Genomic DNA, 15,650 nt, shown 5'->3' with positions numbered 1-15,650 from the left:
GCCTCAGCACCCACTGACCACAGCACCCACCTAGCCTCAGCACCCACCCAGCTGCAGCACCCACTGGCCACAGCACCCACTCAGCCTCACACCCACCCAGCCTCAGCACCCACTGACCACAGCACCCACCCAGCCGCACCCATCCAGCTACAGCACCTACTGGCCACAGTACCCACCCAGCCGCACCCACTGGCCACAGCACCCACCCATCCTCAGCACCCACTGGCCACATCACCCACCCAGCCTCAGCACCCACCTGGCTGTAGCACCCTGATCTCCAGCAGGTTGGAGGTCCTTTCCGCCAGCCGTGTCCAGGTGTGGTTGTAGTTCCTCCGCCACAGCTCCGCCACACACTGGTACTTGCCCGCCTCTGTGTCACTGGCTCGGCTGATGCTCAGGCGGACGTTGTTGCTGGACTCAGCCTTCTCGATGGCAGTGCGGGTTCGGAAGCTGGAGGACCTGTCCCCCCACTGGACCCCTCCATCCCGGGTGAAGGTCACCAGGTCGTGGAACTCAAGGGTGCCCACCGGCTGGAACCTCCACGTCACTGACACAGGGACCCGGGCAGGGTAGTGGGGTTTGATGATACACTGCAGGTCAAAGGAGTCGCTGTAGGTCACCCCCGGCGTCCTGGAGATGGCTGTGACCGCGAAGCCGGTCTCTGGAGAGAGAGCAGAGAGATTCAACCAGAGTAGCCCCTTGCCTCTTGAGGCAGTGGGAAGGGAAGCCGTGCAACACAGAGGCTCTCAGGGCCCTCTCCCCACAGCCAGGTCAACATGGTCTTTGGTATGAGACTCAGAAAACCCCATGGAGAGAGGCCGCCCCCATGCTCCTGAGCAGCACTAGCCCAGGCCCTTCCCAACCCGCGTGCACCTGTGTTCAGTCCTCCCTAGGATCCCCACAGTCCTCTCAGAAACTGAGTACACATGTAAGCAAGGCCACTCCTAGAAATCTTGGGTTTCCATGAAAAAATAGGAGAGAAAGGCCACAAAGCCAATTTCCTTCATAATGTGCAAGCAAGATGGCTACAACCTCCCAGCCTGACCTCCATTTCCTGGTCCCCTGACCAGTGCTAGAGAAGGATGCAGATGGGTGGGGGGAGGTGCCAGGCCCTTTCCCACTTCCCTCAGGAAATCTGGGGCAGAGAGGCAGGTGAGGATCTCTGGTGAGGAGGGTCAATGGTCCCAAAGCCAGGGTTCTGCATTCTCAGCGGGCTCTCAATATTCCCTGCTGACCAGGCAGCATTCCTAACCTCAGACTAACTCCTCAGCATGACTGCCTCAGAGCCCCTGCAGTCTGGAAATACTATTTAATATTAATGCACTGACTATGATCAGAAAACCAGCAGCAGCCAGTACTTCCTGAGCACTGTTTATGTGCCATGCACGGGGTCAGCTGCTTTGCTCCCAACAAACTTCAATGAATCCAACCAAATCGCCCTGCAGAACAGGTGGCCTCATCATCTCTTCTTCTAGGTGCAAGAACAAAGGCAGAGAAAGGTCAAATAAACCGCCCACTATCAAGCTGCTGGCAGGGAGATGGCAGAGCCAGGACCCACACCTGCGTGTAACTAGATTCCAGGGGCCTTTAAGCTCGCTTTACCAGAGGCAGGTATGGACTCAGGGGCCCGCTGCCTGACAGTGATGCTTCCTAGTTGTGTGACATTAAGCAAGTTACTTAATAATTTCTCTCTGCCTCTGTTCTCCATCTATAAAATGGGTCCGTGTGAAGATTAAATGAGTTAATATTTGCAAAATTCTTGGACTAGGACCTGGCACATGGCATATATCATATTTTGTTAAATATGTATTTTGTTAAAGAAACAAATAAAGGAAAGTCCTTTAAACTCTGTGGGTGAAAGACTAGTCACAGAATGGATCCTTTAGCTTTTCTGTGAGAGGTTAAAACAGTAGGGAAGTACAATTTGCTAAAAACTCTGTATTTTCAATATGAATTTCGTATGAAATCTCTATAGTCTTAAAAAAAAGGTTTAAGACACAGAGACTCATTCTTAAACATTAAGTGGCTGTCATAACCATTTGTGCACCTGGGTATGGCAGGTGTTGCCCTGAGAGTGGTACAGGGCAGGAGCTCGGGGACCGGATTCACACCAGGTACTCCTAGCCTCACACCTGAAGACAGAGCTTCTCCAAGCAAATGACTCCGTCTAGGCCTGGCACAAACATGTGCCTCAGTCACAGACCACAGAGCACCCGAGTTGCCCTAAGTGCCTCAGTCACAGACCACAGAGCACCCGAGTTGCCCTAACTGAACATTTATAATGGCCTATGTGAATTTAGGGGCCCATGCCTAATTGGACCAGTATGAAAATGCACATGTCATTTTTAACTTCGGCCAACCTTAGTTCATCCAGGGTGCCCTCCTACTCTTCCTCGTCTGATTCTGGCTCTTACCAGAGGCATCCCAGGGGTCAGCAGGTGAACAAAGCCAGCCCCAGGATCCTAGGGCAGAGGTAGTCAGTCACCCTGGCTGTGGGAACCACCAGACATACGGTGAGTATGAAAAAACTCAGGGGATAACCTGCTACTGCAAAGTACTTCTGGAGGGACAACCCTGAGTAACTCTAACCACTGCCTGGACATTCCCAACCTCCTGGGATTGGAAAGAACCACCAGTGCTAGACACCCACGACTTCCCCTTCCAGTTCCACCCCCATGGTCCACACTAGCATGGACCACAGACACAGGGATTGAGCTGATCAGGAAACGCAATCACTGGAGGAAGTTTCTAGAGACACAATCTGAGCTGTAAGATTACTGCAGAAAGCAGGTCAATCTTTCAGATTAAGCTTTTAGAAAGTAAAGTAATTCAAATCTCAGAGTGGTGGGAAAGAGGAGGACTTTTATTGGGGGAGGGAAATCACTTGGGGCTGCCATCTTTACTGAGTGTGTCCAGAGGTAGTGATGTGGTCCCAGGGAGTGGGATACAAAGTTGCCGAGGATGAGGAAGTCAGTATCCTAATAAACAGGAAGACCTGATAAATTATCTTCCCAGAAAATTCATACACTGGTCTTTCAAAATTTACTATACCAATTATACTCGGCAGATAAATGTTGACAGAAGCCTCTTTACCCCATGAGGAGCAAATCTAATATTCTTTGGTTTTAGCAAATCTAAAGATATCTTTTCATTTCATTCTAATGAGGAAATAGCCTTCTTAGGTTGTGGCCACACAGGGGACTAGATAAAAACACAGTCTTTAGAAAAAATGTAAGATAAATTGCTGGTTTCCTGGGTTCAAACTGTGGGTTGGTCATTTAAAAGCTATAGCCTGGCTCGGCGCCTGTGGTTCAAGCAGCTAAGGCGCCAGCCACATACACCTAAGGTGGCGGGTTCGGATCCCCAGCCCGGGCCCGCCAAACAACAATGATGGCTGCAACCAAAAAATGGCCAGGCTCGTGGCAGGCGCCTTGGTCCCAGCTACTTGGGAGGCGGAGGCAGGAGACTCGCTTGAGCCCAGGAGTTGGAGGTTGCTGTGAGCGTGATGCCATGGCACTCTACCCAGGGGGATAGCTTGAGGCTCCGTCTCAAAAAAAAAAAAAAAAAAAGCTATAGCCTTGGGCAGATTATTTAATCTGACTCAGTCTCAGCTCCCTTTAAAATCAAGTGTCTACTTCTTGACCAGGTGAGGATTCAATGAGACAATTATACTTAAGGGGTTAGATTCAGAAAGAACACAGTAAATGCTAAGTAAGTGGTGACAGGTGACTGCCTACCCTTCTCTGCCTTGTTCTCCCCACCTGGAGAGAACAAGCCCTGGTGCCTAAACGCCCTGCTCCCTCTCTCGCAGGCCAGGTTTGGCAGCAACCACGTTCCCCTACCTGGGGCCACTGCTCCTGTTGGGTGGCCTTGGTGACCTGGCTAGAACTCTGATAACTCCACTTCCCACCACCCTGACATAGGAGCTGTAACAGCGCCTAGCTCCTGCTGGCCCCCAGGGACCCCACCATCCATAGTGGGTTCCTTCAACTCTGCTATACCACCATGAAGAATTCCTTCAATTAAACCCTTGGGAAAATGCTGTTTCCTGCCCGAACTTCAACTGCTAAAAGTCTGCGTAAATAGCCTGACCCTGGAGCGGTATCCGTATCAGGCCACCACTCACTCACCGAGAGCTGTGATGGAGACGAAAGTGCTGGCGCGGCGTTCCCCCACAATCTGCCACTCGCCGTCCACTGCCCGTACCCACTCAGTCACGTGGCATTCGTACTGGCCCTCGTCCTCCTTCCTGCTGTTGAAGATGCCCAGACTGAACGAGTTGGGCTTCACCTGCTCCATCTGGATGCCCCCAAAGCTGCTGCGCTCCCAGTAGGACAGTCCTGGCTGCACGGTGCCATTCCGGTCTAGCCACATGATGTTGCTGTGGCGGTTCTGCCTGTCCACGAGCTGCCAGATGACAGAGAAGCGGCCTTGTGGCCTGCCCGCTGTGCGGACGCTGCAGGAGAAGTGCAAATCCTCACCCTCAAGAATGACGCTGGCGTTGCTGGCCACCTCCACGGAGATGCTGCTCTCTGCGAAGAGGGAGAGAGTAAGAGGCTGGGGGCTTTCAGGTCCACAGGGCGCCCTCCCCACACATCGCTGGGAGGAGGGGAGGGGTGCAAATGGAATCACCTTTAGGTACAGTGAGCCTCGGAGAATAAAAGGCAGCCGACGCTGGCTGCCTGTTCCGGGCACTGCTCCCTGTGACTTAGACCTGATAATCTAAGATGTTCTCTGCTGTGTGCAGGCAACTGGGATAAGGAGGTTCTAAGACCTGAGACTACATCAGAACCTAAGAAACGTAACACAATGACATGATGTTTAGGGCATAAAACAAATTTATCAGGTAACCTACTGAGCTGGAGTTCAGGGCTTCAAGTTGGATTTTCAGCAACATGAGTAACTCCAAAGTCCTACCTCAATTCAATCCTCCCACCATGCGGTGCTATAGCAGTCAAATAAAAGCTGAACGTCCTTAATGTGCCATTTAAGTCCTTCAGGACAATATTAGGGAGTAGAAAAGAAAATGACAGGAAGTACTTAGAAGACAACGTGCTCTTAAGTGTGGAGAATAACGGAGCCCAGATGCTCCAGTTTCACAGAGTGTGTGGGGAGTGAGCTTTCATACTTTCATTAACACAGAGGAATAAACAAGAGTGCGTCATCCACCACTCTGCTGCTGCCCACGGTCAGCCCTGGGGCTTCCTTTGCTCTCTACCTGGAAACATTCCTCTGAAGTCTGGGCTAAGGATTCTACTCCCTTCTCTGCCTCAGTCTAGCATCGGCTACTTACTTAGCTATCTAAAGTCACTCATTCAATTTATTTAAACTCTATATTCCTCAGTTTCTTCACCTGTAAGAGAGAGGGAAGGCTACCTTTAATTACAGAATTTTTAAAAAATTATGAAGTAGGCCAGGCATAGTAGCTCATGCTTGTAATCCCAGCACTTTGGGAGGCCAAGGCAAAAGGATTGCTTGAGGCTAGGAGTTCAAAACCAGCCTGGGCAACAAAGCAAGACCCCACTGTTATAAAAATATTTTTTAAAAAAATTAGCTGGGCAGGGTGACATGTGCCTATATCCCAACTATTTGGGAGGCAAAAGTAGGAGGATTACTTATTACTTGAGCCCAAGAGTTCCAGGTTATAATGAGCTATGATCATGCCATGGGTAATAAAGTGATGAGTCCTTATCCTTTAAAAAAAAGTAAACGCGACCATGCATATAGATTCACCTGGCACACACATTTTCAAAAACTGGTCACCGTGATCCTGACTAATTTTACTATTTCCTTTATTTTATAAATATCACGGATATCCTAATCTGTTAGAGGATAACTAAGATAATTTATCTTAATTATTCATATATAATTTTATATAAACATTTACATTGAATTAAAAAGGCTCATATAAAGAATGCAAAATTATCAACACTAATTTGGCTTCAGTTTTCTGGGCACCACCCACATGAAACATACACAATAATTTTAAAGCAGTAAATTAAATCAAACCTCAGATTAAAGAGGCACACCCAATTACTGAAGGGAAACACACACATACACATAACAGTGCATCTGAATCAATCTTTTCTCCCCTTAATTTCCCCAATAGCCAGAAACAGATAAAGACGAGCATGGAGACTCAGCATATAGCTCTGACTTTCATGAGTATGCCTGCTACCCATTCTGGGTTTGCTTGTTTCACGTGGGAAGACGATCTGGACAGTGCAGGGAATAGCAATTTTCTCAGGAGGGCAACGTCCCTCAAGAGTCATGCCGACATGACTCATGGAGACCAAGAGGCGCTTGCACCATCTAAGGACTAGTGGTTAAGAGCGTGGAGACTTCATAACTCTGTAATCTTGGAGTTCTTACTTAACCTACCCAAGCTCCAATTTCTCATGTGCAAAATGGAGATACCAGTAGCGCCTACTTCTTGGGGTCACAACATTGAGAGGATTAGATAGGTAATTATTTTTCATCACCATTAATAACAACAATATTCCTCTATGGATTAAAGACGCATCATCCCCACGGTTATCAATTCAAAGAATGGGATTAAAAGGGCAACTTCAGCACCAAGGGAGAAAATCCTTTTGCTTGTCTTAAGCAGAAGAATGATTTGCAGGACATCAGTCCCATTCTTGGCTATCACCCCAGCAGACTCTTAATGTGAGTCCTGGCTTGTTTATAAGGCTGCCATTTGGCGCTCTGTTGCTTGAGCCAACCTGGCAAACCTGCACATTTAGAATGTAGAGCTACAAGAAGAAAAGCCATTCCAGGAGGCGAGGCAAAGGCAGATATAAACCCAGTGCCTCACAGCCCCATTGAGACTATTTACCAGGGTTCCCAGGCCTGGGAAAAGGCAGCCACAATTTAAAAACCCTCCAGATTAAGTGAAAACTAGGACAAAACTAATGAGAATCTGAGCGCATGTTTACAAATGAAATTTCAAATCAGGAAGTGGATGGTGTGGCACAGGCTAAGCGCAGAGCAGTGGGTCTGGAGTTAGAAGCCAGCATTTCCTAATGTGATGCAAACTCAACCTCCAGCTGGACATGGGCTCAGTTACTTCCCTATGTGGTGCTCTGACTTCTTCACTCACAGGATGGATATAACCTTGGCCTCTACAAGGACGTGAAAGGTATGAGTGGAGAAGGGGATGATATATGCAAGAAGCACTTGGGGCTCTTAAGAGGAAAAGCGCCATTAAAATCTCAGGTATTATCATTACCGATGTGATTGTTGTTCTTTGTAGACTTACCCAAGTGGCCTTGGGGCAGGATCTGGTGATGCTGGGGAACTTTAACTACCCAGTTATCTGCTGGAAAAGCAATATAGCAGGCCACAGATCATCAAACAAGTTCTTGGAAGGGATTGGGGGAAATCTTAGTACAAAAGTTACAGGAAATAAATATCGTGGCTGCCCTTCACTCCATCCCTACTAATGAGGAATTAGTTGTAGGTTTAAAAGTAAGAGAGTCCATGGTTAAGGCAAGCACAAACCAACAAGAAATAGTAAAGAGAGTGGACATTCACGTCAATAATTTCAGTTGGATAAATATTCAGCGAGCACCTATTCTATGCAAAGCACCATGCTAGGCATTGCAGTGGGGGAAAGGGGGCTAAGAAACAAAAGAATTTCAAGACAATTAGGTATCTATGTATGTGTGGTTTTAAAAAATAATAATAAGCATGAAAGAAAATAATCTAATTGACGAGCAAAGGGAAAAAAAAAGAGCAATAAGACCTCCATTGTCTGCGTTTTACTTCACACTTGAAGAGAAATACTTTAAATGTGTAAAAGTAAATAAAAATGTAAAGGAAATCATGACAAGGCTAAGAGAAAGAAGAGTTTGAGTAGGAGAAAAGGTTAACGGTTAGTTTTAAAACTTTATCATTTTGTTTAAAATCAGAGCGTTGTTAAGTTTTTATTTTCTTTTTACTAAAAATAGAATTATGAGAGAAATAAGATTAATAAGAACACCCTGATACTATGAATGTTTAAACAGAACATGAACAAACACTGGTAGTCCCTAGAATCCCCCAGCAATGGCCACCACCCTCCCAGACAACGCCAGCTACGTGGAGGCAGGGAGCCGGCCACAGGAGCCCCGGAAATCAGCTAAACTGATTCCTATGCTCCAGGAAGGTGTGAGAGATCCCATCTATTCTGAATTTAAAAACGCAATTTCAATAGGAAAGAGACGATTAAGAAAATACCAACCTGAGCAAATCCTTCTCAATAATGTACTTTATGATTTAAAATCCTCCCATAAAAGACCAACTCTCCTTAAGCGAAGTTTCAAGACAGGCATCTACCTACTTATTCTGGGATTTAATTCCCACATGGGAGCAAACAGCTTCCCAGGACTCCTGGTTTCCCTCCAAGCAGAGTTGGTGCTGTGGGTGTCTGCACAGGCCCGCTGGCACTGGGGTCTGCGGTGCTTGGCTCCAGCCAGAGACACACCCCGATCCTGTCTAGGGGGCTGCTAAGTGAGGACAGGCAAGCTCCAGGGGGAAGAGAGTTCCATGGGTTCTCTCCCAGCTCTGCTTTAGCCCTCAGTTCCGCCGGGCCTCCCCTCGCCCCCACTCTGGCTGTTCTCTACCCCCTTCTCTTCCTAGGTAATGCTGAAATAAGGGAGGAGAAGGAAGAAGCACATCTCTCTACTTACTGAGGGGGAGAACGATGATGGGGATATTCTTGGGACGCTTGCTCTCCTTGTCGATGAATTCCCCCGTCACCGTTTTCTCCCGCTCTGTCACCCGGCAGTTGTACTTCCCACTGTCTTCCTGGCGGAGGTGGTAGATCTTCAGCACAAAGACACTGTCACTCTCTTTAGATACCTTAAGCTGTCCTCTGGCTTCCCGGTGGGCGAATTCACTGTTGAGGATGGGCACAGCATTAGGCCCCATGCTGGCGATGAGCGAGCTGTTGAAAGCCCAGGAGACGGCAAAGTAACGGTCAGGAATGTTCTGGGCCTCCAGGATGCATCTGAACTCCACTGGCTCACCCACTGTGTGCAGTCGCTTGTCTGTTTCCAGTCGTACGGTGAAATCTTTGTCTGAAAAAACAAATAACCAATGGACACATGCTAGAGGCATGAGGGCCCCAGCTAACCAATCTGCATCAGCAATCCCCGCTCTGCAATGCTAACTACAGGGGAGGCACCACTGCATTTATTTTAGGAGAGAAATCCAACTCAGACCCAGGTGATCTGAGGTCCAGAGAAACCCTTGAATATCAGAGAGAGAATTCAAAGGTAGCTCATCCCCAGTCTAAGGAGCTTGTTACCCCTGCTGAGACCAACGGGCTCAGTTCAAAGCTTGTTATGCCCTGGATTAGACCCCCAGAGGTCAGTACAGAACCTCTGATATCACTTAAAAGCAGATGGCAAAGGTCTAGCCTCGATGTTTGCACCCACAACTCCACTTAAGCAACATGACTACAAATATCTTCAGCAGATACTGTAAGACTCACCCAGTGAGGTGTGTGAGACAAAAATTAGAAAGTGGCCAAGGGGCTGACTGTAATCCTAATAAATAAACATAAGTACGGCAAAATACTCTCCCCGGCCCATAGGAATACTACAAATAAGATATAGGTAAGAGTAAGCCTAACAGAATTATATAGGAAAGATGAAAACTAATGTCTTTTCACTAGTCTACCACCTGTCAGATCAATATTTGCGGCAGACAGAGAGGGGAAGTACCTACTTCAGCTGAAAGTCAGATGACCTCTGAAATGGCCAGTGACCCTATGCACCCTTCAGATTGCTGGGTGTTTAAGCAGGCAAGTGGAGGTGAGCAAAGAAGGCTCATCTCCACTAAAGTGTCACAGCCCTCTGTGTAATGGTGTGCAGTGACCACCAATCACATGAGACAGACGGGGTAAGAAATGGAGATAAGGTTGGAGACTGGAGCTGTAACCTGCCCAGATCCTGCCTCCTTCCACTTCCAGCCCTGGTCCTCTAAGGGGAAAAATCTTGTGACAGGGAGGTTAGGATTCCTTGCACATTCACCAGCTCCAATCTCAACCGCCTTCCAAGAATGGCCTTTTCCACTGTGTTCAAGACCTGTGCCCCCCCCCATTCCACACACTGCCCAAGCAGATGAGGGTCCCATCTCCCAGAGAGACCCGTGCGCCCCCATTCCCACACACTGCCCAAGCAGGTGAGGGTCCCATCTCCCAGAGAGACCCGTGCTCCCTCTCCATTCCCACACACTGCCCAAGCAGATGAGGGTCCCATCTCCCAGAGAGACTCGTGCCCCCCCATTCCCACACACTGCCCAAGCAGATGAGGGTCCCATCTCCCAGAGCACACACAGGAGCTGCGAGTGAGCTGTGTCCAGGTCCTCATCCCCAGCCCTAGCTCAGGTTTATACCCACTTGCTCCTCGGGCTCTCCAGCCCTCACCTCCCACCAGGGCCAAGGTCCTGCTCCAAAAACCCTGTCTCTCCAGCAACCCAGCTCCTTCCAGACAGAGCAAACTACACTCAGCCAATGTGTGCCTGCTGTGGCAGTTCTACTCCCCCAGGGACCAGGCCCAAGTGGCAGATGCGAGAGGCAGGTTTTCACCCATCTTCCTGGATGAACACACCCAGGTGGGACTGTGTTCGTGTCATCTGCTGGATATTGGCTCTCTGGTCAACTAAACTGTAGTCACCGATAACCCAACACATTCCTTCCACATAAAGGCCACAGCAGCTGTGTAAGGGGTGCCCTGGGCCGCAGACTGTTCCGTGGCTCCACATCAGCTGGCTGCAACTGTGGCTTTCTTCTTTGGCAGCCAAAGGTTCTGCTTATCTCATGGGAGTTCCCCCATGGCTTAGTGAGGGTTGAAGATAGCATGCCACCCACTCTTTCTGCATAGCAATTTGCCCTTGCTTATACCCAGTTACATCTCTGGAAACTGATCTATGCTTTTGCCAATAACCCTCCCTTTCAACCCTCAGAAATTTGGCTTCTGGCCCTTCTCCCACGCTGCACTGACCTGGCAAATGTCACCAATGATCCGCCCTATCCTCCACCCCCAACTCAACCAAAAGCTTTTTTTTAAGTAGGTTGAAGCCTCCGGACCCTTCTCCCGTCTTGGGTCTCCTGACGCCTTCCTGCCTGCTCCTCCTCCTGCTGGCCTGACTGTTCTGTCCCCCTTCCTGTCCCGGGGACCTGCTTCTCTGACCCCCCTGTCAGTGCTGCTGTTTTTCCAGGCCCTTTCCTGTATCTACCCTACGGGCCTCTCCCCAGCCTTCACCACTCATCGCTTCCCAGCTCAGTCTCTAACTGAACTCTAGTCTCCTAGGTTCCCACTGGGTCTTTCACATACTGAGCATCTCTGTGAGAGTTTGTTTGTAGGATGAACTCCGTGACTAAAAGCAAAAGACAAGACAACCCACGCTGTCACTAATGGGCAGGCAGAGACTTTCAGCGAGACTGTGCACATCCTCATTCCCGTCCCTTCACCTTCCCCCTTCACTCCCACAGTTTAGGGACCCACAAGAGCCCTGGTCTTGGCCTCCCAGGCAGTTGGGTCCCTACTTCCACTGAGCCCCTTATTCTTCTGCTCTAGCACCTGCTGACCAAGCTCCTGCCTTACCAGCTCTTTCTGACCTGGTCTCTACTTCAGACCCAGTCCGCTTTATCAGCCTCCGTGGGTTTTCCCTTCTAAACTCCTGATTTGAATGTGTTACTCTGCTTAAAAATCTCTGCCTCCTCTCTCCCAACTGTCTGCAGCAGGGGTTCCCAAGCTTTATTAGGAGGGAGACATGGGAAGGGGACTTCCTTCAGTCATACAAAATCTTTTGCTGCTCAATATAGAGAACATTTGGTTGAAGTCAGGGCTTGGAGGGAGGCACACCCAGGCCCTCACATACCTTCTCCCTGCACACCTGAGTGTGGACGTGTGCACATGAACACATACACACACCCCCAAGTGCACCTTGGCACATCCAAGGGGCTTCTAAGGTTTTAAGAAGAACAGCTTGAAAACTCTTGGTCCACAGAGTCAAGTCTAAGCTCTGCATTACGGCATCTGGGGCTACAGGCTCAGATCCGGACCTTGGCATCTAGTCACACTTGACTTTTCTCTGCTTGACAAACACATCAATTTTGAACCTTTATGCTTCTCCTCCTGCTGACTCCTCAAGCTTCAAGACTCAGCTCAAGTTGCCTAACTTGTTGGTTTTCCTGGATTTGTCTCATCAGCCATTCCATGCAGGGAAAGCACACAGTTGCCAGAAAACTTCCTACCTCCTGTGTTCCCTGAGGACACCACACACACACAGTCTGAGCACTCAGCACCCTCCTCAGCCACTGACTCTCAGGTCTGCAAGTATTATAAGTGCAGATTCCAAGAATTATTCAGTTCTGAACCCCTTAATGCTGTGGAGACTGGCTGAACATGTGAATGAAGAGAAGGGCAAAGCTGGAGATGCAGCCACTTAGGCTGAGCAGCCCAGGAAGACAGAGCACGGGCATCAACCTGCTATCTCACGAGTTTTCCCTTTGCTGGCTTAATCTGGATATGTTTGCAGGGCAAACTCACAAAGTCCTAGTTCCAAATTGGTAAGATTAAAATAAAGAAGATTAACTGATGCAACCTAATTTGAAAGCATTAAGAGTCAAAATTTGGTTCAGACTCTTCAAACTGATCTCAACATCATCCAGGAAGGGAAGGGATATGACATAAAGCCCCCTGGATAGATTTCTTCATATGGGAAGATCCAGAAACTGCTCGATGTCCTACAAAGCAGATAAAGTGTTCCCTACCCAGGAACCAAATGCTTCTGGTAAAAGCAGACTCCTTAAAGCTCCACAGAAACACATCTGCCTTAGAAGCCGAGCTTGACAGTGAGCAGACAGCAGAAGAATCACCCAAGACACCTACTGGAAATCCAGCTTCCAGGGCCCAGTCCAGGAGCCTCTGACCCGGGACTCGTGGGATAAGGCCCCAGAATGTGCACTGCTTGGTGAGTGTGAGACGCTGCTCTAGGAAGGCAAAGGAACTAAGCCAGGATCAGAGCAGCTGAAGGAACAGATGGGACAGGGGCCCAGGAGACGGGTGCTGCAGAGGGGCTCCACGGCACTCGGCTCCCCTGCACACTTCCCGCGAGCCACGCCTGTACTTACTCACAGGGCCACTGCAGCCCTCAACAGGGCTCAGCACCAACACAGGAAAAGCTCTCGGGCCACTCTGCACACCACAGCGATGGCACGTTCACCACCCTCCCATGACAACCTGCCCCCAGCCCAGCTGAGTCATCAGCTCTCAAGAATGGGAGAGTAGAGTGTGGGGCCACAGGGACACCCAGAGGAGACAGGGAGGACTCAGCTCACTGTGTCACCCTCACTCTGCCCCAGCTCTAAACCATATCACTCAACCTCCTCTGGGACCCTTTCCAGGTCTTCCTCTTCTCTTCCCTTGAGAATGCCGACAGTGGTTGGAACCTGGTAATCTCTGGGCGGCCTCACTGACAAGCCCCATCACCCTCTAATCCTCACTCAGCATCCTCATCTGTAAACTGGGAATATCCCCACACCTCCTCACCTCACAGACCCCCTGAGGGACAGTGACGTAATACATGTGATGAAGCATTCTGGAAATTATAAAATACTGCCAATGAATCTCCTAAATATAAAACATAATAATTTAAGCCCAAATTTCCCTAGTTCATAATTTTATACTTTGCATAGAAGGCTCATCAACCCAAGTGTCAGGTACCAGATTGGGACCTGAAGAAAGGGACATCATCAATTACAGTGACAACTGTGGCTGACAGCAATGGAAACCCAGAGTCCTAAGATACAAATGGTTTCTGTAAAATCTCCCAGTTTTTAAAGTAAGTTTCCAATTCAAGAAAACATAAACACTGGTAGGTGAAAGAAAACACATCTATAAGCAAGATTCCATCTGGGCAGCACCTGTGCCTCCCTAGAAGATCGGGTGTAAGTGACCTAAGTCCTACGTAAGCCTCAGCTCCCTCCGACCACAGGCAGGACAATCTTGAACTTCACACAAAAACCTACTTATTGTATCATTAGAGGTCCCCACACAAGGAGTTGCCACACCCTCCCAGTGTCTGACACATTTTACCACCAGGCAAAGAATGGAGACAAGAGGCTCAGAGAGACTGACCAGTGGGCTGAACGTTGACCACGGCACCCTCGGAACGCTTCCGGGTCATGGCATACCACGACCCATCGGGATCCTGGATCCACTCGGCAGCCTCACAGTAGAACTCGCCCTGGTCAGCAGGCTGCAGGTGGAAGATGGTGAGGCGGAAGGTGGTCCTCCCCAGCTTGTCCAGCCGCACCTCCCCCAGGCTCTGCCTCTGGGCATACTCGCTGCTGGAGTGAAGCACGAAATCTCGGCTCAGGGAGATGACCTCCACAGGCTTCTCGCCACCCTTCTGCCGCAGCCAGGCCACAGACAGGTGGCTGTGCTGGAACGTCTCCGTGGCCACCTCACAAGTGAGCTCCAGCGGGTCCTGCTCTACTTTGTGCAGAGTCTGGGGCATGGCAGCGGTCTGCAGGGAGTCTGGGATCACTGCAACACAGAAAGGTCCCAAAAGTGCAATCACAAAGCTGCGGAATTTTAGACTTAGGGGGCCTCAGCTCCCACTCCACGCATGCTTTACTGTTACTGTGTCTCCAACAGTCGGCCTTTAACCATCAGAGTCAACCCCAAATGGCACATTGATAAGAGTTTTCTGTAAGACTTTAGGATGTTCTTTTTTTTTTGGTACTGACACTTACACATAGGCTGTATTTCATTTCACATAATAAATAAGCTCCCTGAAAACACTACATAAAAATAATTTTCTTTTAGGTCAAATAAGATCTTTTACTGATTTCAGTATTGCTTTGAGAAACTTTAACTCTACCTCTAACTGATCTTCAAATGGACATGGCTCTGGAACCTTGAGTTTTACATTTCTCTACAACTTCCTCATTTTCTTTCTTCTCCTCATCCCACATACCCATTCCCCAACTTACTTCAGGAATGCATCACTCCAAAAAGAGTATTAAAAGAAAACTTTTTTGGTAGAAAAAAAATCATCATTTTCTCTACCCCTTTTAAGAAGTAATCCCAGCACTTTGGGAGGCTGAGCTGGGAAGATTGCTTGAGCCTAGGAGTTCAAGAAGAACCTAAGCAAGAGTGAGAGTCTGTCTCTACTAAAAATAGAAAAACTAGCCAGGCATTGTGGCAGGCACCTGTAGCCCTAGCTACTCAGGAGGCTGAGGCAAGAGGATCATTTGAGCCCAAGAGCTTGAGTGCAGCACGGCACTTAACCCCAGAGCAAAAGAATAAGATTCTGTCTCAAAAAATGGGGGTGGGGGGAACACAATTATAAGAGGGACTTTACCTAACAAATGCAATCAATGTAACCTGGTTCTTGTACCCTCAACGAATCATCAACAATTAAGAAAAAAAAAAGAAATCTAATTTTCATCTAATTCATCGTCAAAGTGGCTCACATTGGAAGGAAGCCACAGCCTGGGATGATTCAGGCAAGAGAAGAGCTCTCCCGTGGTCCCTTGGTCAGAACGGTACCCTGAGCCTTACATCTTCCTGGAGATTGAACACTACCACCCGTCTGTCTGACGAGGGCACCCTACTCACAAGAAGTGTGTGTCTTCTCCCTGGACTCAT

General features: G+C 48.8%; 1 protein-coding gene across 1 annotated transcript in view; it reads right to left on the bottom strand.

Moving 5' to 3' along the window:
- The window catches only part of IGSF3 (immunoglobulin superfamily member 3), a 98,299-nt gene that overhangs the window by 26,417 nt on the left and 56,232 nt on the right, over positions 1-15,650 (bottom strand). Inside the window, exons 4-7 of the mRNA XM_003793823.2 lie at positions 14,133-14,543; positions 8,673-9,062; positions 4,131-4,532; positions 257-661 (exon numbers count right to left, since the gene is read on the bottom strand). Of these exons, the coding sequence (XP_003793871.1) occupies positions 257-661; positions 4,131-4,532; positions 8,673-9,062; positions 14,133-14,543 (1,608 nt within the window). The remainder of the gene's footprint in view (positions 1-256; positions 662-4,130; positions 4,533-8,672; positions 9,063-14,132; positions 14,544-15,650) is intronic.

The sequence above is a fragment of the Otolemur garnettii genome, unplaced genomic scaffold, assembly GCF_000181295.1.
Source record: "Otolemur garnettii isolate 467f Iridium unplaced genomic scaffold, OtoGar3 scaffold00073, whole genome shotgun sequence".
Taxonomy (NCBI): Eukaryota; Metazoa; Chordata; class Mammalia; order Primates; family Galagidae; genus Otolemur; species Otolemur garnettii.
The sequence above is the reverse complement of the archived record's forward strand: the minus strand, read 5'-3'. Positions and strand labels throughout refer to the sequence as shown.